The sequence below is a fragment of the Zalophus californianus genome, chromosome 16, assembly GCF_009762305.2.
Source record: "Zalophus californianus isolate mZalCal1 chromosome 16, mZalCal1.pri.v2, whole genome shotgun sequence".
Taxonomy (NCBI): domain Eukaryota; kingdom Metazoa; phylum Chordata; class Mammalia; order Carnivora; family Otariidae; genus Zalophus; species Zalophus californianus.
The window spans coordinates 18467756-18492819 of NC_045610.1; the positions used below are offsets into that span (position 1 = coordinate 18467756).

At 38.2% G+C, this 25064-nt stretch overlaps 1 protein-coding gene and 1 non-coding gene across 2 annotated transcripts in view; both read right to left on the minus strand.

Moving 5' to 3' along the window:
• Window positions 1-15066: 15066 nt before the first annotated feature.
• Window positions 15067-25064, minus strand: part of NLK (nemo like kinase) — a 167789-nt gene continuing 157791 nt past the window's right edge. The window contains 3 exon segments of the mRNA XM_027626266.2: window positions 15067-17028; window positions 19284-19377; window positions 20525-20723. Of these exon segments, the coding sequence (XP_027482067.1) occupies window positions 16974-17028; window positions 19284-19377; window positions 20525-20723 (348 nt within the window). The 3' untranslated portion in view covers window positions 15067-16973.
• On the minus strand, window positions 23916-24022 carry LOC113908420. The gene has a single exon (XR_003515485.1). It is a non-coding gene; the product is annotated as a U6 spliceosomal RNA (small nuclear RNA).

Genomic DNA, 25064 nt, shown 5'->3' on the forward strand with positions numbered 1-25064 from the left:
AAGATCTCATTCCTTTTGATGGCTGTGTAATATTCCATTGTATATATATATACCACATCTTCTTTATCCATTCATCTGTCGATGGACATCTAGGCTCTTTCCATAGTTTGGCTCTTGTGGACACTGCTGCTATAAACATCAGGGTGTGTGTGCCCTTTCGGATCCCTACATTTGTATCTTGGGGGTAAATACCCAGTAGTGCAATTGCTGGATCGTATGGTAGCTCTAATTTCAACTGTTTGAGGAACCTCCATACTGTCTTCCAGAGTGGCTGCACCAGCTTGCATTCCCACCAACAGTGTAGGAGGGTTCCCCTTTCTCCGCATCCCCACCAACATCTGTCATTTCCTGACTTGTTAATTTTAGCCATTCTGACTGGTGGGAGGTGGTATCTCATTGAGGTTTTGATTTGGATTTCCCTGATGCCAAGTGATGTGGAGCACTTTTTCATGTGTCTGTTGGCCATTTGGATGTCTTCTTTGCAGAAATGTCTGTTCATGTCTTCTGCCCATTTCTTGATTGGATTATTTGTTCTTTGGGTGTTGAGTTTGATAAGTTCTTTATAGATATTGGATACTAGCCCTTTATCTGATATGTCATTTGCAAATATTTTCTCCCATTCTGTCGGTTGTCCTTTGGTTTTGTGGACTGTTTCCTTTGCTGTGCAAAAGCTTTTTATCTTGATGAGGTCCCAGTAGTTCGTTTTTGCTCTTGCTTCCCTTGCCTTTGGTGATGTTTCTAGGAAGAAGTTGCTGCTGAGGTCCAGAGGTTGCTGCCTGTGTTCTTCTCAAGGATTTTGATGGATTCCTGTCTCACATTGAGGTTTTTTATCCAATTTAGTCTATTTTTGTGTGTGGTATAAGGAAATGGTCCAGTTTCATTCTTCTGCATGTGGCTGTCCAATTTTCCCAACACCATTTGTTGAAGAGACTGTCTTTTTTCCATTGGACATTCAAACCTGCTTTGTCGAAGATGAGTTGACCATAGAGTTGAGGGTCCATTTCTGGGCTCTCTATTCTGTTCCATTGATCTATGTGTCTGTTTTTGTGCCAGTACCATACTGTCTTGATGATTACAGATTTGTAATAGAGCTGGAAGTCCGGAATTGTGATGCCGCCAGCTTTGCTTTTCTGTTTCAACATTCCTCTGGCTATTCAGGATCTTTTTTGGTTCCATACATATTTTGGGATTATTTGTTCCATTTCTTTGAAAAAAGTGGATGGTATTTTGATAGGGATTGCATTAAATGTGTAGATTGCTCTAGGTAGCATTGACATCTTCACAATATTGGTTCTTCCAATCCATGAGCATGGAACGTTTTTCCATTTCTTTGTGTCTTCCTCAGTTTCTTTCATGAGTATCGTTTTCTGCGTACAGATTCTTTGCCTCTTTGGTTAGATTTATTCCTAGGTATCTTATGGTTTTGGGTGCAGTTGTAAATGGGATAGACTCCGTAATTTCTCTTTCTTCTGTCTTGTTGTTGGTGTATAGGAATGCCACTGATTTCTGTGCATTGATTTTATATCATGCCACTTTACTGAATTCCTGTATGAGTTCTAGCAGTTTTGGGGTGGAGTCTTTTGGGTTTTCCACATAAAGTATCATATCATCTGCAAAGAGTGAGAGTTTGACTTCTTTGCCGATTTGGATGCCTTTGATTTCTTTTTGTTTTCTGATTGCTGAGGCTAGGACTTCTTAGTACTATGTTGAATAGCAGTGGTGATAGTGGACATCCCTGCCGTATTCCTGACCTTAGGGGAAAAGCTCTCAGTTGGGAAAGGGTACTTTTACAATGGAGAGATCTGGCAACCACAACCTGATCAAATGATCAAACTTAGTATCACCCAAAATGGGACAAACGATGTGCCTCCTGATTTGATGGAATGGGAAGTACACTGCATCACCTCTGTAATAGTCTTTCCAGGATTGTGTAACCTGAATCTAATCATGAGGAAACAATCAGAAAAATCCAAATCTTTGTCGGACATTCTACATGACAGTTGGTTTTGCACTTTCATAAATGCCAAATGGTATGAAAAAGAAAAGGCAGAAAGCCTCTCCTATTAGAGGATCCTAAAAAGACATGACAACCAAATGCAAGACATGATTCTGCGCTAGATCCTGAATTGGTGGTGGTGGTGGGGGCAACCCAGCTATAAATAAAATTTTGAGGGGAATTAAAGAAATTGGGTATGTCCTGGATATTAGGTAAAATACAAATTGTTAAATGTCTTAGGTGTGATAGAATTACAGTTATTTAGGATAATGTCCTTGCTTTGGGGGGATACATTAGGGTGAGGTTTCATAGTGTTTCAGCAAAAATTTTAAAAAGTACGTATATTTATATACATAAATATACATATATTTGTGTATAGACTAATAAAGCAAATGTGGCAAATGTTTCATATTGGTGAATCTAGGTGAGGGTATTTGGTTTTCATTATACAGTTGACCCTTGAACTTGAAGAGTTAGGGGTGCTGACCCCCCACCAGGCAGTTGCAAATCTGTATAACTTTTGACTCCCCAAAACTTAATAAGCTGCTGTTGACTGAAAGCCTTACTGATAACATAGTCGATTAACACATATTTTATATATGTATTATATACTATATTCTTACAATAAAGTAAGCTAGAGAAAAGAAAGTGTTAAGAAAATCCTAAGAGAAAATACGTTAATAATATTGTACTGTAATCTACATATAAATGGACCTACATAACTCAAACCTGTGTTGTTCAAGGGTTCATGGTACTGTTTCTTTCTACTTTTTAATAGGTTTGACATCTTGAAAATAACTTCTTGGCAAGACAGAGATAGCGATGCCTGACTGCTCCCCAAAATGAAAAAGATAAAACAAAAAACAGGGGCATCTGGGTGGCTCAGTCGGTTAAGTGTCTGCCTTCAGCTCAGGTCACGATCCCAGGGTCCTGGGATCGAGCCCCGCATCGGGTTCCCTGCTCAGCAGGAAGCCTGCTTCTCCCTCTACCCCTCACCCCACTCGTGCTCTCTCTGTGTCTCTCTCTCAAATAAATAAAATCTTAAACAGACAAAAGAAAGATTTCCTTGGGGTACGTGGGTGGCTCAGTGTTAGGTGTATGACTCTTGATCTCAGCTCAGGTCTTAATCTCAGGGTCGTGAATTCAAGCCCCATGCTGGGCTCCATGCTGGGTGTGGAGCCTACTTAAAAAAAAAAAAAAGTTTCCTTATTAAATGGCATCATCATTTTTTTGTAAACATTCTAGAAACTTTTCATTATTCTGTTTTACCCTCGGGGGGGAAGCTTTATATAAAATTTTGGGGATTGCAGTATTTTTCCAGAGAACGTTAAATTTTATTATAAAATCCTAAGGGGAGGGCGCCTGGGTGGCTCAGTCGTTGGGCGTCTGCCTTCGGGTCAGGTCATGATCCCAGCGTCCTGGGATTGGGTCCCTCATCAGGCTCCCTGCTCTGCGGGAAGCCTGCTTCTCCCTCTCCCTCTCCCCCTGCCTGTGTTCCTGCTCTAGCTGTCTCTCTCTGTCAAATAAATAAAATCTTAAAAAAAAAAATTTCCGTCAGAAATAAATTTAACAAAGGAAGTGCGAGACTTGTAAATGGAAAGTTACAAAACCTTGAAAGAACTGAAAGAAGAGCTAAATAAATGGATAGACATCCTATGTTCACGGATTGGAAGATTTAATATGGTTAACACGGTGTATTCCCCAAACTGGTCTACAGATTCAGGGCAATCCTTATCAAAATCTCAGCTGGCCTCTGCAGAAATTAAGCTGGTCCTAAAATTCATATGGAAATGCAAGGGACTCAGAAGAGCCAACATAGTCTTAAAAATGAAAACAGTTGGAGGACACACACTTCCTGATTTCAAAACTACCTGTAAAGGTACAAAAATCAAGGCACTGTAGTAATTGGTATAAAGACATATATAGATCTGTAGAAGAGAATTGAGAGTCCAGAAGTGAACCCTTAAATTTACAATTTATTTTATATCCTTAAAATGATTTTATTACTTAGAAAAAGACAAATTATCTAATGATTAAACATCTTTCTATTTCTGGGACAGTACAGCTATGTATAAAGTGTATATTATAAAACATACACAAAATTTACCATTTTAAACATTTTAACTGTACAGTTCAATGGCGTTAAGTACTTTCACATTGTTGTGCAGCCAGCACCATTATCCATCTCCAGAACTTTTTCATCATCTCAAATTGAGGTTCCATACCTATGAAGTATTAACTCTCCATTCCCCACTTCCTCCCTCCCTCCTTCCCTTCTCCCTCACCCTGGTACCCACTATACTACCTTCTATGAATTTGACTATTGTAGGTACCTCATATAAGTAGAATTATACAGTATTTTTTCTTTTGTGTCTGCCTTATTTTATGTAGCATAATGTGTTCAAGGCTCATCCATGTATCATGTATCAGCGTTTCCTTCCCTTTAAAGCCTGAATAATATTCCATGGTGTGTGTGTGTGTATATATATATTGTATATGTGTACACACACACACACACACACCCCACCACATTTTGTTTATCCATTCATCCATGGATGGACATTTGGGCTGTTTGCACTTTTTGGCTATTGTGAATTAGTGCTATGAACATTGGTGTTCAAATATCTAAGTCTCTGCTTTCAATTCTTTTATGTATATACCCAGAAATGGGATTACTGGATCAAAAAATAATTCTAATTTTAGGAACCACCACCACACTTTTCCATAGCGGCTGCACCATTTTACACTCCCATCAGCCATGCACAAGGGTTCCAACTTCTCACATTCTTGCCAACATTTGTACAATATTTTTTTATAATTTTTTAATCTTTTGCCTATTTTTGTCAACTTGGTAGCTGCAGATTCCAGCTAATTCTAATTATGTAAAAAATGACTACCATATGAACTGATTGGAAAGTCCTATTGGCAAACCAAGCAGTCAAAATAGATTTAATTTGTTAGAAAAAGTCTGGCTTCATTTTCCATAAAAAAACCCTCTCACTTCTGAATTTTAAGACAGAGCTGTGTGGTATGAATTTGTTGCCTGAGTAAAGTAAAATTCTGCCAGTCTCAATATTTCTTACTAATGCTCTCTTTGCTTTACTTTCAAGAGGTTATCTTTCAGGATTGATGATTATTTGACAGCAGGGAGATGAAAAAGGGCTTTATAAACAAAAACTGTTTCATATTGTCCCTTTTACTTAGCAACCAGGCTTTTTACACAAAGGGTCATTGCACCACAGTAATAATTATGGTGTAAGAGGTATGTCTTTCTTTTGTGAGGCAGGAGAATGGTGATTGTGAAGGGGGAGGTGGAGAACACCCTGTAGAATGATGGCAGGAACATCTTGAAGCTGACTCTTAAAAATAGATGGGCCTTGGGAGGCCTGGTTGGCTCAGTCAGTTAAGCATCTGCCTTTGGCTCAGGTCATGTGCCCTATTGGGGCTCCTTGCTCAGCGGGGAGTCTGCTTCTCTCTCTGCCTGCTGTTCCCCCTGCTTGTGCTCTCTCTCTCTCTGACAAATAAAATCTTAAAAAAAAAAATAGATGTGCCTCTGTACATTCCAGAGTTTTCATTTATTTCCACAGGTATGTGTATTCCAGTTTAGAAAATCCCTATCTGATTTTATTCCCCTCCCAACTAGACATTATTATTGCTCTATGCGATCTGCATTTGCTTAGTTTTCCCCACATGTTCACCAATTTCTTTATTCACCATTCTTGGAGATCTGCTTAGTTATTCTTTTTCTTCTTGAAGTACATTCTTTGGTGATGATCTATTCATAGTAAACTGAATTTTTGTTCTGAAGATATCTTTAAGTCCTTGCACTAAATGACAGTTTATAATTTTAGGTTAACATTTATTTCTTCTCAAAACTTTGACTATATCATTCTTTTGTCTTCTAGCTTAAGTTGTTGCTATTGAGAAGTTTTCAGTGTTATTCATTTTAGGCAATTTTTCTTTGTCACATTTAAGACCGCTTTGTCATCCTGCAGCCCCACTAGAACACGTTGTCTATCCTGCTTATGATTTGTGTGCTTTCTAAATCCAGTGATTCCCTACTATGATGAAACCTAGAACATTTTCAATTATTTAGTTTTGCCTCTCTTCTGTTCTTTGGAACTCCCATTTTATACAGATTCAATCTTTTTCACTCTATTCCCCAAGTCTCCTAATGTCTTTTATTATTTCCTGTGCATATTTGTGTGTTTCTGCTGTATACTAGGTAATGTATTCTTGGTAATCTTTCACAAGTTTTAGATTGTTGTCTTTGGCAGTGTTCAATTGATCTGTTTAACTTATCTATTTTTACTTTCAATGACTTTTTTCATTTGTATACATTTATTATTTTTCAAATTTGCCTGGTTATAGTTCAATGACTTTTATTTGTTTGGCTTTTTTTTTTTTTTAAGAGAGGGGGAGAGTAGGGAGGTAGAGGGAGAGGATCTTAAGCAGGCTCCACACCCAGCGCAGAGTTCGACGTGGGGCTCAATCTCACAACCCTGAGATTGTGAACTGAAATCGAGAGTTGGATGCTTAACTGACTGAGCCACCCAGGCGCCCCTGCTTTTTTTTTTTTTTTTGAAGTACAACATTATACCTTCATTTCCCTTAATATTTTAAAGCATAATCATTTTGTATTCTGCATCTCGTACTTCCAGTATCTTTAGTTTAGTACTTAGTTTTTAATGGCCTCTCATGTATAGTGGCTTACTTCCTTGTTTTGTTACTTTGGGTTGTGAGCTCAAATTTTGGTGGGTTTTATCTATTGGAACCCTTTTGAGGCTTGTTCAGGATGCATCCCCAAAAGAGCACCTACACTTACTTTTGCCAGGCAGCCCAGGGCACTATTAACTGACAGCCACTTTAATATTCTGATTTGCATTCCCGAGGCTTCCATGGTAGCATAAATCTGAACTCTAAATGATGTGTATGGGTAAACTTGTGGTTTAGTATTCTTGTGGAAGTCTACTTTCCTACCAAGAGCTAAGGTTGTAACAGACACATTTCCTTGTGGCAGGTGGGACTTTTTTTTCCTTTCACTGAAGGAATAGCTCTTTGAATATTTCAGCTATATATAATTTTTAAATCCATACCTTGCTCAAGGTTATATTTCCTCTCTCCCACGTAGTGTTACTAGCCAAGATTCTAATGTGTTTCTTTGAGTGTTTCTTCCTCTGAAAGATGGGGCTAATAATAGTACCCACATTATGGGGTTGTTGTACAGTTAGTATTTTTATGGTACTTAGAGGAGGGCCTGGCATATTATAATCAGTTGATAAATATTAGCTTTAGTGTTAGCTGCTATATTTTTTACCAGTTGGCAAATGGCCTTAGGGAAGCAGTGGCCCCAGTACTCTGGTTTTGGTCCTTAAAGATTTCCCTCTTTCTGTAAGCTTGCCTACTTACTGTTATATTTCATCAAGAATTCCTAGGTGTTTAATAGAGGTTGCTTTTTAGAATATCAGATCATCTATATTGCTGGAAATAAAAATATTTTTGCTGTACTTAAACAGACACATGAACACAACTGGTTGCAAAACTCAGCTTTACCTGATTCTTAGAGACAGCTGAGAACATGGGTATTAAAGATGTGGTCATTCTATTGGCCTTTATTTGCCATATGCATGATGATGTATGTGAAGACATGTTAATTTTTAAGGCCCTTGTTGGTAAAATAACTGAAGAACTCTTGAATGATACGAGTTTTGGCAAACACGATGGAATGAAAAAAGGTAGAGAAAAAGGAGTAGATAGGGCCACATCTGAACTTGTCAAGTGAGAGTTTATACAACTAAATGCCTCAGTGTGTTTAGTGAGATGGAAAATGGTTAGTTAAGAAAAAAAATGTGGCTTGAATATTTGTCTTTTAAGAAAATCTGTAATAAAATAAAAAATGATTTAAAGGACAGGTACTACTATATATATGAGAAATGGCTTACCTGGGGGGAAAATTGGGTTAGTTGGTTCTACCCTGGATTATTTGTCCTCATGGAAAACAATGTCATGACAAAGGATAAAAACATGGACAAGGGGTAATTAATTCAAGTTATTCATTGTTTACCTTCATAATAAAATAGTGGCTCAAATTAAAAGCATTAGCTCTGTGTGTGTTCATGTGGAACAATCTCCACATATATCACATGGAAAAAGGCAAGATGCAAGAGAGTGTGCAGATTATGCTATCATTCCTATAAAAATACATAAGCTTGATTATGCAGAGTATCTCTGGAATGATCCACAGATACTGGAAACAGTGGTTTGCCTTTAGGGAGAATCCCTTTTTACTTTCGTTTTGTAGGTTGTACCATGTGAATGTAATACTAAGACACACACACAACCAATACTGTTTTTAAAAGGAACCCACAATATTGTCTGTACAAGATTTTTCTTCTCAGGGTGACGGGGTGGCTCAGTTGTTAAGCCTTCGGCTCAGGTCATGATCCTAGGTCCTGAGATCGAGACCCGCATCAGGGTCCCTGCTCTGCGGGAAGCCTGCTTCTCCCTCTCCCACTCCCCCTGCTTGTGTTCCCTCTCTCGCTGCGTCTCTCTCTGTCAAATAAATAAATAAAATCTTAAAAAAAAAGAAAAAAGATTTTTCTTCTCAAGGATAAGCATTCTCAAAGACTCTAAAGCTGTTCATTCTTTTTTTTAAATTTTATTATGTCAATCACCATACATTACATCATTAGTTTTTGATGTAGTGTTCCATGATTCATTGTTTGCATATAATACCCAGTGCTCCATTCAATACGTGCGCTCTTTAAAGCTGTTCATTCTTAAAAGCCATGATATAGTTGCTGCAATTAAGACCTGGATGAAGGTAAGTTGGCTGTGAGGATGATGAGCTCTAAAAAATCAGTGTTATTATCAAAATAAAAGTTAAAATAAACCCATCTTTCTTTAGATATCTTTGAGGAGTATTTCCCTGACACATGAGGAAACTGACCACTGGATCACAGACCTCTGAAGTCGGCTACCTAACATAGATGCTGACCTCATAGCAAGAAGGTCTACTTGTTAAAAGCTCTACCAACAGCAATTTGCCACTTTTTTCCCCAAATTCTGGGCATTCTTCATTTACTGATAAAGTCACTTAAAAATGTAGGGAAAACAATTATACACCAACAAACCAGACAACCTAAAAAAAATTTGGATAAATTCCTAGAAACAGGGACACCTGGGTGGCTCAGTTAAGCGTCTGTGTTGGGCTCAGGTCATGATCCCAGGACCCTGGGACCAAGTCCCGCATCGGGCTCCTTGCTCAGTGGGGAGCCTGCTGCTCCCTCTGACTGCCACTCCCCCTGCTTGAACTCTTTCTCTGACAAATAAATAAAATCTTAAAAATAAAATTCCTAGAGGGTTGCTGGAGGGGAGGGAGGTGGAGAGATGTGGTAACTGGGTGATGGACATTAAGGAGGGCATGTGATGTAATGTGCACTGGATATTACATAAGACTGATGAATCACTAACCTCTACCTCTGAAACCAATAATACATTATATGTTAATTAAAAAATTCCTAGAAACATACAATCTGCTACGATTGTATCATGAACAAATAGAAAATGTGACTAGATGGATTAGTAGTAAGGAGGATGGAGCAGTAATGAAAAATCTCGCAACAATCAAAAGTCCAGGACCGGGCAGCTTCACTGGAGAATTCTGCCACACACTCAAAAATTTAATACTGATCTTTCTCAAACGCCTTAAAAAAAATGAAGAGGAGGAAAAGATTCTAAACACATATTACAAGGCCAGCATTACCCTTATACCAAAACCAGACAAGGACACCACAAAAAAAGAAAATTACAGACCAATATCCTTGATGAACATAGATACAAAAATCTTCAACAAAATATTAGCAATCCAAGTCCAAAAATACATTAAAAGGATCATGTACCATGATCAAGTGGGATGCAAGGATCGTTCAACACCTGCAAATCAATGTGATATTGCACATTAACAAAAGAAAAATCGTATGATCTCAATAGATGCAGAAAAGCATTTGACAAAATTCAACATTTATTTATAATAAAAACTCTCAACAAAGTGTGTATAGAGGGAATGTACCTCATAAGAAAGTGTTACATATGAGGATCATATAGCTAACATCATGCTTAATGGTGAACACTGAAAACTTTTCCTCTCTGATCAAGAACAAGACAAGGATGCCACTTTTATTCAACACAGTATTGGAAGTCCTAGCCATGGCAATTAGGTAAGAAAAAGAAAAGTTATCCAAATTGGAAAGGAAGAAGTAAAACTGCCACTATCTATAGATGACATGAATATATATATATATACATACATATATATAGGTATGTATGTATAAAGAGATATATATGTCTGTATAAAGAAACTACCAAAAATACAATTAGTATAACTGAATTATTTAGTTGTAGGATACAAAATCAATATACAGATAGCTGTGGCTTTTTTTTTTAAAAAAAGGTTTTATTGGACAGAGAGCACAAGCAGGAGAAGCGGGGGGAGGGAGAAGCAACCTGAGCGAAGGCAGATGCTTAACCAACTGAGCCACCCAGGTGCCCCTATCTGTGGCATTTTTATACACCAATAACAAGATGTCAGAAAGAGAAATTAAGAAAACAATACCAGGGCATCTGGCTGGCTCAGTGGGTACAGCATGCAACTCGATCTCGGGGTTGTTAAGTTCGAGCCCTGCACTGGGTGTAGAGATTAGTTAAAAAAAAAAAAAAAAAAGAATGACAATACCATTTACAATTGCATCAAAAAGAATAAATTACCTAGGAATAAATTAAACCAAGGAAGTGAAAGACTTGTATAATGAAAAGTGTAAGATGCTGATTATAGAAACTGAAGAGGACACAAACAGATGGAAAGATATTCTGTGTTTGTGGATCGGAAAAAATAATTTTGTTAAAATGTCCATAATACCCAAAACAATCTACAAATTCAATGCAATACCTATTAAAATTCCAACGGCATACCTCACAGAACTAAAATAATTCTAAAATGTGTATGGAACCACAAAGGACCTGAATAGCCAAAGCAATCTTGAGAAAGAACAATAAAGTTGGAGGTATCAGGCTCCCTGATTTAAAACTATACTAGAAAGCTATAGTAATCAAAACAGTATGGTATTTGTACAGAAACAGACACTGAGATCAATGGAACATAATCAAGAGTGCAGAAATAAACTCACACATACATGGACAATTAATCTATGATAAAGGAGCCAAGAACATATAATGGCAAAAGGATAGTCTTTTCAATAAATGGTGCTGGGGAAAACTGGACAGCCACATGCAAAGAATGAAACTAGACTACTATCTTACACCAGATACAAAAATTAACTCAAAATTGATTAAAGACTTGAATCTAAGACCTGAAACCATAAAATCCCGAGAAGAAAACACAGGTGGTAAACTCTCTGACATTGGTTTTAGCAGTATCTTTGTGCATCAGACTCCAAAGGCAAAGGAAACTAAAGCAAAAATAAACTAAAACGCTTCTGCACAGCAAGAGGAATCATCATCAAAACAAAAAGGCAATCTACTGAATAGAAGATATTTACAAACCAGTTATGGGATAAGCGGTTAACAGCTGAAATATACAAGGACTCATACAACTCAACAGAAAAACAATGCAATTAAAAAATTGGCAGAGGATCTGAAAGGCACATGAAAAGTTGTTCAACATCACTAATTATTAGGGAAATGCAAATCAAAACCACAATGAGGTATCACCTCACATCTATTAGAATGGCTATTATAAAAAAAAACAAACCAACAGAAATGTGTTGGAATGGAGGTGGGGAAAAGGAAACCCTTGTACATTTTTGGTGGGATTGTAAATTTGTGCAACTACTATTGAAAATACTATGAAGAGTCCTCAAAAAATTAAGAACTACCACATGACCCAGCTATTCCACTTCTAGGTATTTATCTGACAAATATGAAAACACTAATTTGAAAAGGTATCTGCACTCCTATGTCCATTGCAGCATTATTTACAATAGCCAAGATATAGAAACAACCTAAGTGTCCACAGATTGATGGATCAAGATGATGTGGTATATTTATACGATGGAATACTACTCAGCCATAAAAAAGAATGAAATCTTGCAATTTGTGTCATGGATGGACCTTGATTGTATTACGCTAAGCAAAGTAAGTCAGATGAAGACAAATGCCATATAATTTCACTCATGTGGAGTCTAAAAACAACAAAACAAAAACGGATACAGGGAACACACTAATGGTTAGGGGGTGGGCGAATTGGGTGAAGCGGGGCAACTGTATGGTGATGGATGGTAACTTCACTTTTGCTGGTGATCACTTTGTAGTGTATACAGATGTTGAATTATAGAGCTGTACACCTGACACATACGTAAAAAATGTGTAGGCAAAATGTCACCACTTATGGGTTTGATTCCTCAAATTATTTTAATCTTGAGAGAGGAGAAACCGGATGTTAAGTTCGGCAAGTAGTAGCAGTCTCTTCAATTCAGCCCTGATTTCCAAAATGGAAAACAAGATTCAACAGCATCGAACTCATCAACTGGGGAAGTTTTATTTTTCTTTTATAGCATGTAATTTAGAACATTAAGATAAAAGAATATTAAAGACTGGAACGAAAAATGTGCAATTGGAGTGAAGATGGGAGTGAGGAGGACTCTGATTTCTGGCTTAAGTAACGGGGTGGATGGTGAAGCCCTGGCCCAGGATTTAGGGGAAGGAAGCAGATGGAACACTGTAGCTTGAGCCATTCTCTTCTACTTCCCCTGCCAAAAAAGGAAAACCTGGTGCTGTGGTGCCAAGAGTACCACTCTGGCACAGGTCCTAACCTAATGTGAAGAGAGGGTGCTATAGCCTGGGCCAGCTCCGAACTCTGTCCCTCTTGCCCCCAAACATACAATTCCTTTCTCTTCCACAATTCCTCATTATATGCTAAGGATGGCCCTAGTCTGGGAAGCGGGAAAAAAGAACCAGTATGGAAAAGTGAGAGGGGTTTAATAATAAAGTTGTGTGGGAAACATTATTAATATCAGTTTTTGACATGTCTGAGATGCCTGTAAGATAACCAAGTGGAAATTTCTAATAGGCACCTAGCAGAAAAATCTGGGTATATAGTAAGAGATTTGGGTTCATTCTCTTATGCTCATTGAGGGCAGATGAGGTCACAAGATGAGAGTAGCCAAGAGTGGATCGCAATCTTAGCTGGACATTGGAATCAACTGGAGATCTTAAAAACCAAAAAAAAAAAACGACCACAAAAACTGATGCCTGACCTGTCTCCAGAGAGATTCTGATTTAACTGGTCTGAGGTGCAGCCTATGCACTGGAATTTCTGATAGTTCTCCAGGTGATTCTACCAAGAAGCCAAGTCAAGAACCTGTGGCTTTAGAGCATGAAGAGAAGCCAGGATTCAGGATTGATCCCTAGCTCCCAGGGAACACAACATTGTGAAGATTAAGCAGAGGAAGGAGCCTGTATAGGAAGGAGACTGTGGCCCCCAAGAAGGGAGAAAAACAGAGTGGTGTTACGGAAGCCAAGGAAAGACCATTTAAGGAAGAAGAGGAGCCTCAAAGTTCTCATTTATTACCCATGCTGTTTAAACATTCCTGAGAGCATAGTAGGAAACAGCTCCCCCAAAGTGGTCTTTATTTCAAATTTCATGCAAATGTCGTATTCTGTTCTTTAATATAAAGTAGTATTTTAAATGATATACCATAGAAGAAAACAAAATAAAATTCCAAACCTTATGAACTATCACAAGAAATTACCCTCCATCTTCTGGGTCCTTATACCTAAAGTGCAAACAAATTGCAGCTGACCTACTGGTCCATATTGATTCTACTGGCTGTAGAAATTCCACATTTTACAATTATCAACAATTAAAAACAAAAAAAACAAAAAACGGGGCATACATCCCTTGGTTAGCTGAGCAGGTTTCAGTGGGAATAGGTCAATATATTTTCTCTAATATTTATCTGTGAAGAATTTGTTGTGGGGGCGCCTGGGTGACTCAGTTGTTAAGCATCCGCCTTCGGCTCAGGTCATGATCCCAGGGTCCTGCGATCGAGCCCTGTATCAGGCTCCCTGCTCCGCAGGAAGCCTGCTTCTCCCTCTCCCACTCCCCTTGCTGTGTTCCTCTCTTGCTATGTCTCCTCTCTGTCAAATAAATAAAATCTTAAAAAAAAAATTGTGCAATTATAATGTTCTCTTTTAAGTGATGAAAACTAGTTTTCTTATTCAAGCACTACTGATATTAACAAGGTGTCCTTATAAGTAATTCTTGTACTCAGTAGGTATTCAAAAGTTTATTGGATGAACAAACTACTTTGTGTATGTGTATTAATTTATATGAGTTAGAACAGCCAATTCCCTCCATGTCAGGAAAAAAATCCATTCATTTTGCTAAATCAAGGAAGGACGGGGGAAATACATACCTTCTACAAACTCAAGAGTCATGTTGCCTTATCCACCACAGGGAAGGTATTCTGAAGTTAGGCAGTCTGGTGTCAGGTCGTAATTATACCACCATCTGGCTGGGACTTCTCCCCACCACCCTCCCTTTAAAAAAGATTTTATTCATTTGACAGAGAGAACAAGAGAGCACAAGAAGGGGGAGCAGCAGAGGGAGGCGGAGAAGCAGACTCCCTGCTGAGCAGGGAGCCTGATGCAGGACTCGATCCCAGGACCCTGGGATCATGACCTGAGCCGAAGGCAGATGCTCAGCTGACTGAGCCCCAGGCACTCCAGCTGGGACTTCTTCCTTTGCTGGAATTCCTTTGGGGTGCCAGGGGCAGGAGGCAGAAAGGAAGAGAAGGGTAAGGTCAAGTCCTTGGCAGTCTGTTTCATCCAGTTTATTTATTTAATGTTTTGGGCTCCAGTATATTGAAATTTAATCTCACATGAAAATAGGGTTCTTTACTCAAAAAAAAAAAAAAAAAAGCTTGAAAACCACTGGATTAGACATACAAAGGTCTGGAAAGACTTTCAAATTATATATATTTGACTCACAATATCTTTAATATTACTTAAGTTTTTGATATATTTTGGCAATGTAAAGTTTCTGGGAAGAATTTTAAAAACCACAACTAATTTCCTCAAAGATCAAAATAAAAATATAAATAGGAAATGTCTTAAAACTGCAAAATCAGGAATAAAAGCTGTGCTGAAGAGAAAACAAAGGAAAAGAATTGAAAGAAAACAGATTGACACATCTTTTTCAAATGTCACATTTAATGTTTTCACCACTGTACTTCAAATCTACATTGTACAAAGTGACCAGTAAGTGTGCCACGGTAATTGACCAACCTCTGAGATTGTACCTTTCACACCAGTGTCTTCTTGGGCTCTTTTGATACTAAACACGTTTCTCATTCAAGTGAATTGAAATGCTTCAGTTGGGTTGATTCTCAGGAGCCTCATAAAAAAAAAACAAAGATATTGCACCATCTTTGTTTAGTAATTCAATGTTTGTTTCTTTCACAGCAAATAATTACTTCATTGAAGTTAAAACTTCCAAACATAACTTATTAATAGTCTTCAAATTCAGCTCAGATCACTCAAGATGAAAATACTCTGCTAAATACAGATAACTTACAATAACTTTAACAGTTAATTGTCCATAACACACACCAAGGTTTTTTCCTAGACCAATTTTAAGACGATCCATTAGTATTCCTTGTACAGGTGAAAAACGATCTTCAATTTTCTTGTCTTTTTATTTTTAATATAAAAGTTGGAAGGGACATTCAAGTTTCAAGTCTCCACATTGAACTTAAAAAAAAAAAATAGTCATCATCAGCATGTGGAGGTAAACAAGCCAAGTTGTATAACTCCAGGAGGTAGAGGCCTTCAATTTGTATTCATATATACATATGCACAGAAGAATTCAGTGTTCCAACAGAAAAAAGAATTTGTCAAAAAGTAATAAGTTATTTACTACTGTGACATTTCAAGACTCCCACAGCTTTGCCTAAGGACACAAACACATTTGACATAATTCCCTATGTGCCTTTTTTTGTGGCTTTAAAATTTTTAAAAATTTGTTTTTGTCTTTATTTATTTATTTTTTTTACTGTCCAGTGCAGGAAAAGTCTCACAAAATTTCACAGACCTAAAATGTGCAAGCTAGTTCTCTTTCTATACAGCAATATTGGGATTCTTTTGAAATTAGCCCAGAAATGAATTATTTACACACATGAAAGATGCATGCTTGGGGGGTTCTTTTATGTAAGAAAGAGCAGAAAAACTTCTAATAAAAATAGATTAAATATATATATATATATTTATACTGGGTAAGGAAAACAGAAGTTTAGTCTCTCCTAGTCACAAACTCATTCTCTCTACCCACAACATTGGATTTTAGACAGCACACATCACCGTCACAGCTCTAATGAGAAGCTAATTATAGGGCTTGATCATTAGGTGGCATGCCCCACCCCCACCCCCCAGGTGCAGCCACGATCCCCTCATGTGGCTCCATGATTGGTCGCAGGCAAGGTTTCTAGATTCTTTTGTTTTAGAAAACCCCAAATTTTTAGGAATGGCTCAAATATCAAAATGTACGACTGTCCTTTGTGTGTGTGTGTGTGTGTGTGTGTGTGTGTGTGTGTGTGTGTGTGAACAATCTCACTTCATTTTAAAAAAACAAAAAGAAAACAAAACAAAAACACAAAACCCCCAAATCCCAAATTTGGTTCAATTCTCTTTTGTTCTGAGGTGAGCCATAACAGCTGCACTAAATTCATAAAACATGTGCAACTCTGGGTAAAATAGTTTTCTTCTAAAAGCACAACCACTTTACAAGATTAAAAGTCTAGTAACATTTCTAAATATTATTCATATCATACAAGTAGTGGTTGTTAATTTAAAACTTCATTAGTAAAATTACAGTACAAGCATGATTAACCTCCAGAATTGCAAATCCCAGACTCCAGTGGAAAGCTACATTACATCTTCAGTAGTACAATATCGTCCACCGTCACTCCCACACCAGAGGAGATGGGGGCATCTCAGACGGCTGGGCAACAGTGGAACTGGAAAAAAATAGAGACACGGTGAAACCAGCTGTCACACTACAAAGGGCAAGAGGGCGAGTCAATGCTGCGTGTTTTCCTCTCTTCCTTTAAAAAAATCATAAAGTCCATTTCTGGATTTTTGTTTAACTTCTCTAAAGCTACGTTTGTTCCCAATTGTTCATTCAAGAATCTGTATCTATAAGTGAGGCAACAGTGATGGGCTTGAAGACAAGTCATTTACTCACTATGGGATGCCGAGCAAATTCCCTCATCTTTCCTCTTTTGGAAGGGGATGATGCCTGCCATCCACCTCACAGGACATTGTGATGAATACACGAGATAATGTAAGTAAAGTGCCTTCCACCATGTCTACTTTGTAATATAAACTAAGTGGTAGGTATTATAAGTAATAATGTCTATAATCAACCAGGAAAATAACCTTAAGGGATGTAGAATTATTCATGTAAAAGTAGCCTCTCAAAATACAGTGACTTTAAGTGGGAACCTATGTGAATGAGCCTTATAAGCACTCTTTTATCAATATGAATTCAGTAGTAATGGATAATCATTTGGCATTTGTTATCCACAGATCGGTTTTCTCAGTTATTTCACATATCTGTCTAATATTGCTAACTAGATTATAAACTTGAGGGTGTGTGTATAATCACTTTGCTTCGGGATAATGAATAACTTGCACCTGAAAGGTATTAAAACACATGACTGACTGGGCCACTGATTCTTAGGGGGAAATAATAAATTAATTTTAAACCACAGAAAAGTAAAAATGCAACCTAATTCCTTCTTTCCACAGAAAAATATGTGGAAGAAATGAAAGTGACCCCTGATTTAAAAAATTCTAAACAAAAATTCTTTAAAAAAATTTTTTTTTAAAGGATTTTATTTATTTATTTGACAGAGAGAGACACAGCAAGAGGGAACACAAGCAGGGGGAGTGGGAGAGGAAGAAGCAGGCTCCCCAGGACCCTGGGATCATGACCTGAGCCGAAGGCAGATGCCTAATGACTGAGCCATCCAGGCGCCCCTAAACAAAAATTCTTGACTTTGATTTAATAAATGTAATCAACTTCAACACCAGGTCAAGGCCAATTAAAAGGGAAGCAAGGAGGAGAAGGAAAAGGGAGAGGCAGAAAGGCAGGTGGGGAAGAAAGGAGGAAGACTGTGGTCTCTCAGATCTAAATCCAGATCCACCCTTCTCTGTCCTGCTTTGTGATACTGGAGCCAGACCTTACGCAGTTATCTTTTGCCACCCAGCTTATGCTGGAAGGACACTGCAAGGCCACAGCATCAGGAAGCAGTTTCTCTTCCTGCTTCTGGTTGTGGTTTTTTTTGATGTGGAAGGCCCAGTTTTGTTCTACCCAAACTTTCTGGCAAGTTTCTCTGCAACCCAGCAGGTCTCTCTGGACCAGTTCTGCCCACACCTTTTGCAAAGTTTCTTCACCACCCTCAAGCTGTGTGTGTTCTTGTGGCAGTCATATCCTCTATAGACAAAGAGGTCCAAATTTTATTAGCCTTGGGTGGCGGGGCCTCCAAATCTTAATTTCTTCCTTGTTCACTCTTCCTTAGTCTGGAGGGAGTACCTGCTTTCTGCATTTGCTACTTTGGGACCCTCCAGAATCTTATGCACCTTTTAGAAGTTAACCATCTTTTCCTAGTTAATGCTTCTCACTATTAAATTTTCCCTGTCCACATTACTGGGTGTGGTTTCTTTCTCCTGGCTGGACCTTAATTGATGCAAGGAATAGGGAAAAAGACACTGAGAAGGAAAGGACAGAGAGAGAGAGAGACAAAGAGAATGAGGCTTGTCGGGTTCCAAAGCAGCTATGAAGCTCTTTCAACATAACTCTAGACAGGATACACCAGCACTATACCTATAAAATCACCTTGCTTGCAGTTATTATTAAGGTGGTGGGGATGGTAGTGGGAGCCAAGATAACCATGTCTAAGTCGCGGGCAGACGCCGCCACGCTGCTGCTGTGGGAGGGTCCCTAGCATGTGCGCGATCAGGCAGTACAGTGGTCATCTGCGAACAAAACTGCCAAAGCACCACCCCGATCAACCACCGTGAAGTGGCGTCAGTGTAAAAACAAATGCTTACATTTTTAATTTGCTTTTGACTAAAGCCAAAACTCGTAGAAGAAACCTTCTTTTTGTCTATATATCTAATCTAAATAAAAACAGAAATATGCTAAATAACCAAATCACAATGGCATCCTTTTAATATCAAGAAAGTAGAATTACATACATATAGTTACCTAATAAAGCTCTTAAAAGCAGCAGACTGCGGGTTGATGCAGAGAGGCACTCTGTTTCCTTTCTGCTGTTCCAAAATGAACTGGTGAATAATTTCTGTGGAGAAAACAAACATCATACAATCCATGCCAATCTGCAGGCCTGGGAACAGTGGATTCTCAGCTAACTGGCCAGCATCTGAACAGCATTTCCTACTGGTATAGTTAGATCAAACACTCAGATCATGTATCAGGCAGGATCCAGTGGAACTTTCCTGAAACCAAAATGACAGTGGCTGCTAAACACAGGCAACCTCCCCATCCCGCCGACCAAGTGGTGTTATATGGGTTTGAAACTCCATCCGTGGGAGGAGTAAAATGGTCTATAAATTTGAGGGTGATTCCACAGAGTTGGCATTATGAATGAATATTCTAGGTTGCTGGTAATTATTATTTTTTTTTTTAAAGATTTTATTTATTTATTCATGAGAGCCAGAGAGAGACTGAGAGAGAGAGAGAGAGAGAGAGAGAGGCGCAGAGGGAGAAGCAGGCTCCCAAGGAGCAGGGAGCCCGATGCGGGACTCGATCCCAGGACCCTGGGATCATGGCCTGAGCCGAAGGCAGACGCTTAACCATCTGAGCCACCCAGGTGCCCCGGTTGCTGGTAATTATTGCTCTTTTGAAAATCACTGAAAAAAAACCTTGCAGTTGTTTAGGCACACAGTTTTGGCTGTTTACCTCAGGAACTACTCTTCTAAAACATCCTAAAATGTCTAAAATCATTCAGAATTTTGGATGTCATTAACCTCCATCCCCACCCCAAAAGGAGTTCGTGTCAGGGAATTTTATGAGTAGACTATCAGAAATTCCCCTCTCTTGTGACCATTCAAGGAATGATTCCCTCAGTGGGTATTTATATCCTTTGTATAATTTGCATGTTTATATATAGAAAAGTCCAATATGTTTCATTCAGTGAAATCACACTGAGTGAATACATATTATCTACTTTGAGTCACACTCACTAAATAAGTCAGCTTGAAAAGCTCCTCTGCCTGACCTTCCACCGGATGCAATATTAAATCAGTGTTTTTATAACACACACAGTTTTCTTGGCATATATGCCCTGGACAAAAAGCTATATGCAAGGTTGTAAAATAAACATATGGAGGAACTTTGGTCACCATCCAGACTCAGCTTTTCACAGCCACATAATGGAAAATGTTATTATTCATCCTGCCTGGCCGAGGGCCAAAAAAGATACTCACCTTTAACCTGTCGAACAGAACTGAGGTTCTTCTCAAAAGTGTCATCAAATTTGGGATTGGTGATGGGCTCAAAGTCACTGGTATAAACTCTTCCAGTAGAGGTGGAAAAGCAACATTTACACATACACGTGTGATATCGTAGTCGCCCTTCATCTAGGTAGGGGTGGGCTAAGGCATCCTTAGCGGATATTCTTTTGGACTGAAATCAAATTTAGAGACCAGCACATCAACACTACAGATAAACATGACTGTCCACACAGGATCTTTCATTAAGACACAGTAACTGCTTTTCACAGCTTATCCTTAGTTTGTAGTATATCTTGTATAAAGAGGGATGTCTGAATGCAGAGGCAGGTAATGCAGCAGCAGAGGGAGTATATAACATAGGACAACCAACCACCAGACACCACCAGAAAGCACTTAGATGTGACTCTGCTAAGATCCTGAAGAGTTCCTACCTTGAAACAGATATATGCATGGTCAAAAAATGGCAAATACCATGACATTTAAATATGCAATGCTTTGGAGGGGATAAGTTTACATTTTAAATAACAGTTATATTTTCTAAATATGTTTCAGCATTTGGTAGAGATGTGATCACAGTGGCAATTTTACAAACTTTTATTATCTTAGAATGCCAACTGAACTTAGGGTAAAAGCCTATGGGGAATTGCTCAGGTTAGGCAGCAGGTAAGGTCTGAATGCCTTTTTGACAGCCAACACCATCTGAATATCGGTGGCCTGTGGTTTTCTAGCACTTCAGATCAGAATACTTAATGTAGTAGTTTCAGGTTTACATAAATCATAAACTCATTTCTCCATTAAAAAAACCCTGCTATGTAAGTATGTTTTAAAGTATTTAAGGATGGACTCAGTATGAGTAGAACAAGAATGGACACTCTGCCCCATTTCCAGTATAATCAAGCACTTCACATAACACAATTAAAAACAAAGAAAACCATTTGGTACTCAAACCAAAAATAACTGGATCATCCTGACTGGTTCTAGTCCCCCAAATAACAAAATGTTAAATATTTCCCATAAACATGGTTTCCCTAAAAACACTTTTATCTAATTTTTTTCTATGCTGATGTTAAAAGGCATGTCATGACTTTTCAGGATATGATAATCACAAAAGAAAGCTGCTGTTTATCCACCATGAACAGATGACTGTAAACTTGACAACCCTGGTTTTGTTTCTTTCACTACCTGTCATATGGTATATCTGGTGATCCAGCCCTTCTGAAGCCTGACTCGCTGGCACTCTTAGAAGCTTCTTCTTTTTTTTCTAAATGGGTCCAGCTATTCCTGGAGGTTCCACTGGGATAAAGGTCTATTATGAGAACCAAAGGGAACAAGCTGGTTGACAGTACATTTTGCCTGGGACCGGGCCCCTTGGAGTCCTCAGTGCCTCTGGCTGGTCTCATGTGAGGGACAGAGCTCCTTGGCTTTTTGCACACTACAGCTGGACAGGTCTATTTCTGTTTCTGACTGAGCATGGCCAGTCGTGAACACACTGGTGGCAGCAGTGGTTGAATCTGGATTTTAAGTTTATCATCTGACCGTTAAGTCATTTCTGTCAGGTGGCAGATGTGAGAAGTTCAGTCTCTCTCAGAACCTGGTTTTCCTGTTAGTTTTTTTGTCTGTGGATTCTGATATTTCCTAAAATTCCAGAATGCAGGGTTGAAAAGATTTTGGTGTTATCCCAACTACTGATAGCACGCTCTGTGTTTGTTCGTTCTGTGTGTACCAACATGGGGTCTTCTAAAGTGTCAGGTACCTAAGAGAAGCCTTTGAACAAAAAGTAAATCAAATCCCTAGCACACAATCAATGATCAACTTTCATTTTTCTAAACAAATTAATGTCTCTTTAGAACTTCTGAAACACGGCTAAAGAAGACTGTCATTTTGTAAAGGGTATGAACACTGAAAAGAAAAACTGCCTTACTAAATTGAGAAAGAGATCACAAAATTACTCAGATTTTCAATAATGTTCTTTGGAATGACCTAGTGGTGCTTAATTATGTCCTATATGTATATATATGTTTTAAGATTTATTTATTTATTTGAGAGAGCCAGAATGCACGAACATGCGAGTGCAAACTGGGGGAGGGGCAGAGGGAGAGGGAGAAGCAGACTCCCTGCTTGAGCGGGGGAACCCAACACTGGGCTTGATCCCAGGACCTGAGCCGAAACCAAGAGTCAGACATGCAACTGACTGAGCCACCCAGGTGCCCCATGTCATATATATTCTTAATTACATATTGTACATACCTTGTTTAACTGATCAACATTTATAATAGATGTGGACACTTGTTTCTTGGATTTTGTTGCTTTTAGTTTTGAAGAACTGATAAAACTTTCCATTTTACAAATAAAAAATATTTCTAAGCAAACACATTGATGTACTTGGTATACTCCTGAAGGGAGTTAATATATCATGTTATGAGATCTCTTAAAAAGCAAATGGGGCAAACTCCTGTTCTAACTGGCTTTTAGAACCAATCAACACATTAAAGACATTTACAAAGAAATGAAAAGATTTTTTTTTAAAGATTTTATTTATTTATTTGACAGAGGGAGACAGTGAGAGAGGGAACACAAGCAGGCGGAGTGGGAGAAGGAGAAGCAGGCTTCCCACTGAGCAGGGAGCCTGATGCGGGGCTCGATCCCAGGACCCTGGAATCATGACCTGAGCCAAAGGCAGACGCTTAACGACTTAGCCACCCAGGCGCCCCTGAAAAGATTTTTAAAACATTATTCTTCCTTAAGTATTAAATATGTTGGCTATTTAGAAATTTTTCCTTGCTAAAGTTGTAACTCATAGGGGCGCCTGGGTGGCTCAGTCGGTTAAGCGTCTGACTCTTGATTTTGGCTCGGGTCATGATCTCAGGGTCCTGGGATTGAGCCCTGCGTCAGGCTCTGCACTCAGTGTGGAGTCTGCTTGTCCTTCTTCCTCTGCTCCTCCCTCTGCTCTCTTTCTGTCTCTGTCTCTCTCAAATAAATAAATAAAATCTTAAAAAAAAAAAAAGCTGTAACTCAAAGATTAAATAAAGCTTTAACCATGAATTAAAATAATACTCTTGGTTAGTAGGTTACAAAGTAAAAAGCAAAATATTTCTCTTAACTTAAAAGTTTTAATATCTGGTATATAATTGTGTAAGATAAAGAGGTCAGGTGATATTACTATGCAAGGTGACTCTGGACAAATTAGCCTGAGTTAATAGTTATAAAAATTTTTAAATATCTCTGTTTTTTTTCTGATTTTACTGCCATGTACAAATAATGCCACCACAATATTCTATAAGTTTTGGGTTTGTTTCCCCACAAAAAGCCTAATCACTGTTTTTAATTTTTAAAATTTTTTATTGTTATGTTAATCACCATACATAAAAACACGGAATGCTTCACGAATTTGCGTGTCATCCCTGCGCAGGGGCCATGCTAATCTTCTTTGTATCGTTCCAATTTTAGTATATGTGCTGCCAAAGCGAGGACAAGTCTACACTTTTTTTTCTACTGATTTTGCTGGTCAGATAAACTAATATCCCTTTGTATAAGATCACAGAATTACAAAATTATGTGTTCAGCTACATTAGATGAATGATAATAGGTAATGTGTTTCTAAAAATAAATCAGTTTTACAATGCTACAATTCATAAGGACTTAATTTGTCAACTTAAATTTTAATCTGATTCTTAGTTAAACGTTAAAACCTTGGTAATAATTAATTTGAGTTAATAAATAGTCTTTGGTTACCTGGACAACATAATTTTAATATACAAAGGCTCTTCATTAATACATTATAGAGGAGCCATCAATAAACAGTTAAAAAAGATATACAAATATCTTTGGGTAAAGTAATATATGTTTTGTAAAGAGTATAAAAGAATATGTGATGATAGGAATATGTATATGTGGGGCGCCTGGGTGGCTCAGTTGGTTAAGCGACTGCCTTCGGCTCAGGTCATGATCCTGGAGTCCCAGGATCTAGTCCCGCATCAGGCTCCCTGCTCAGCAGGGAGTCTGCCTCTCCCTCTGACCCTATCCCCTCTAATGTGCTCTCTCTCTCTCTCTCAAATAAATAAAATCTTTAAAAAAAAAAAAAGGAAGATGTATATGCAAAATAATAGATATATGTTTGGCAAGAGGAAAAAAAGTGAATAATTTTGTCTAACTTCCTAATAATTATTGTTGTGCTTTAAAAATATATTGCTTGTAACTACTGCATTTAGATAAATTAAAGTCTCTGGAGGTTTGTTTAATGCCTTCACTATTTGAGTTAATAGTTAATTACATCTTTATAAACTGATTATTTATTACACCCCATCCTTTCTAATACTATTGATAGTGTTACAATAAAAGAACCGGAGCCCTTTAACCTTATCCTCTAGTGGTTTCTGCTTTCTCCTTATATTTGCCTAAAGGCTTCTACTACAAGCTAAGGAATTAAATTTTCCATGAGAAAACATCACAAGAACCTCAGTAAAGGACTGTTATACCAGGTACTCCTGACTACTGAATTCAGGATATAAACTTA